At 58.7% G+C, this 1,181-nt stretch overlaps 1 protein-coding gene across 1 annotated transcript in view; it reads right to left on the minus strand.

Annotated features, from left to right (window-relative positions):
* LGALS12 (galectin 12) overlaps positions 1-1,181 on the minus strand; it is a 7,841-nt gene that overhangs the window by 3,070 nt on the left and 3,590 nt on the right. The window contains exon 5 of the mRNA XM_007462106.1: positions 647-685. Coding sequence (XP_007462168.1) covers positions 647-685 — 39 coding nt within the window. The remainder of the gene's footprint in view (positions 1-646; positions 686-1,181) is intronic.

The raw sequence follows: 1,181 nt of genomic DNA on the forward strand, positions 1-1,181 counted from the left end.
AGCAGGAAAGGCTGTCAAGGAAAGAAAGAGGGGACATGGAGGCCACATGGTGTTTTTTGCTCATTGAAAGGGAACCTCTTGATATTATTCTTTAAAAATGGGGATATTTGGGGTTTGCCCCTCTCAGAGATAATACGGGAAAATGACTGGAACCCCACTGGGGCCCTCTTGAATTCAGATGGACACCAGCTCTGGAATAATGCAGAACTGGACGGGGGTGGGGGTGGGGGCGGTCCTGTCATGCACTCACTCTGTGGCTCTGAGCAAGTCCCTGGGCGTCGTCTCCCCTTCTGCCCTGCTGGCCAACCCGCTACCTCACAGGGATGCTAAGAACTGAAAGCTCCAATTGAGACGGATCTTCTGATAGGAAGACTGGGGCCCTGCCCTTTCCGGGAAGCCAGCCTACCCCAGCCATCCTCCCGAGCTGGCCCTGGTGCCGGGAGAGGCAAATCCAGGCTCCCAGGGATTGAGGTGGGGCCAGCCGTCTCCATGGCAACCGCACAGTGAGGGAGGGGGCAGCTGGGCCTTTTGCACACTGAGCAGCAGCCCAGCGAGGGGCGGGTCCCGCTGGGGGAGGAGGGAGAGCCAGTGGCTCAGCTGGCGTGGCTGGGACCGCGGGGGCCAACCCTGCTCCCAGGAGACTCACGTGTCCAACCGGATACTCGCTACCGCCCTCCACAAATGGCTGTTAGGAGAGAGAAAAAGCAACAGGCCAGATTCGGGACCACTGCAAGCCCCACAGCTTGATTGATTCGGCTCCCACCTGCCCTCCAGTGCCTGGGAGGGGGCAGAGGCCAGCTTTGGCCTTGATAGCTCCTCCTCTCCCCTGAGGCCTTGTCGGGGCTTCTCAAACCCGGCATTTTCAACATGCTGATTCCTGGGCCCCACCTCCGACTTACTGAATCAGAATCTCTGATGGCGGGTCTCAGAAATCTGCATTTTTAATCAGCTCCTCAGCTGGGAATGATACCCCACGGGTCCAAGACTCCAAGTCATTTGTCTTCTAGCCACTGCTCCTCATTGACCAGAACCCATGCCCAGGATAGGATTCTGCCCGAGGCTCTTGGGCCCACCTTCTGTGGTCACCTCACCCCTCCTCATGTCCAACACCTGGATGGATGCCCTCCACCTTGGCTATAATTGGTGTGACAGGGCTTGTCTGGGGCGGGGGGGGGGGGGGG

Source organism: Lipotes vexillifer, unplaced genomic scaffold, assembly GCF_000442215.2.
Source record: "Lipotes vexillifer unplaced genomic scaffold, Lipotes_vexillifer_v1.1 scaffold1129, whole genome shotgun sequence".
In the NCBI taxonomy this organism is placed as follows: Eukaryota; Metazoa; Chordata; class Mammalia; order Artiodactyla; family Lipotidae; genus Lipotes; species Lipotes vexillifer.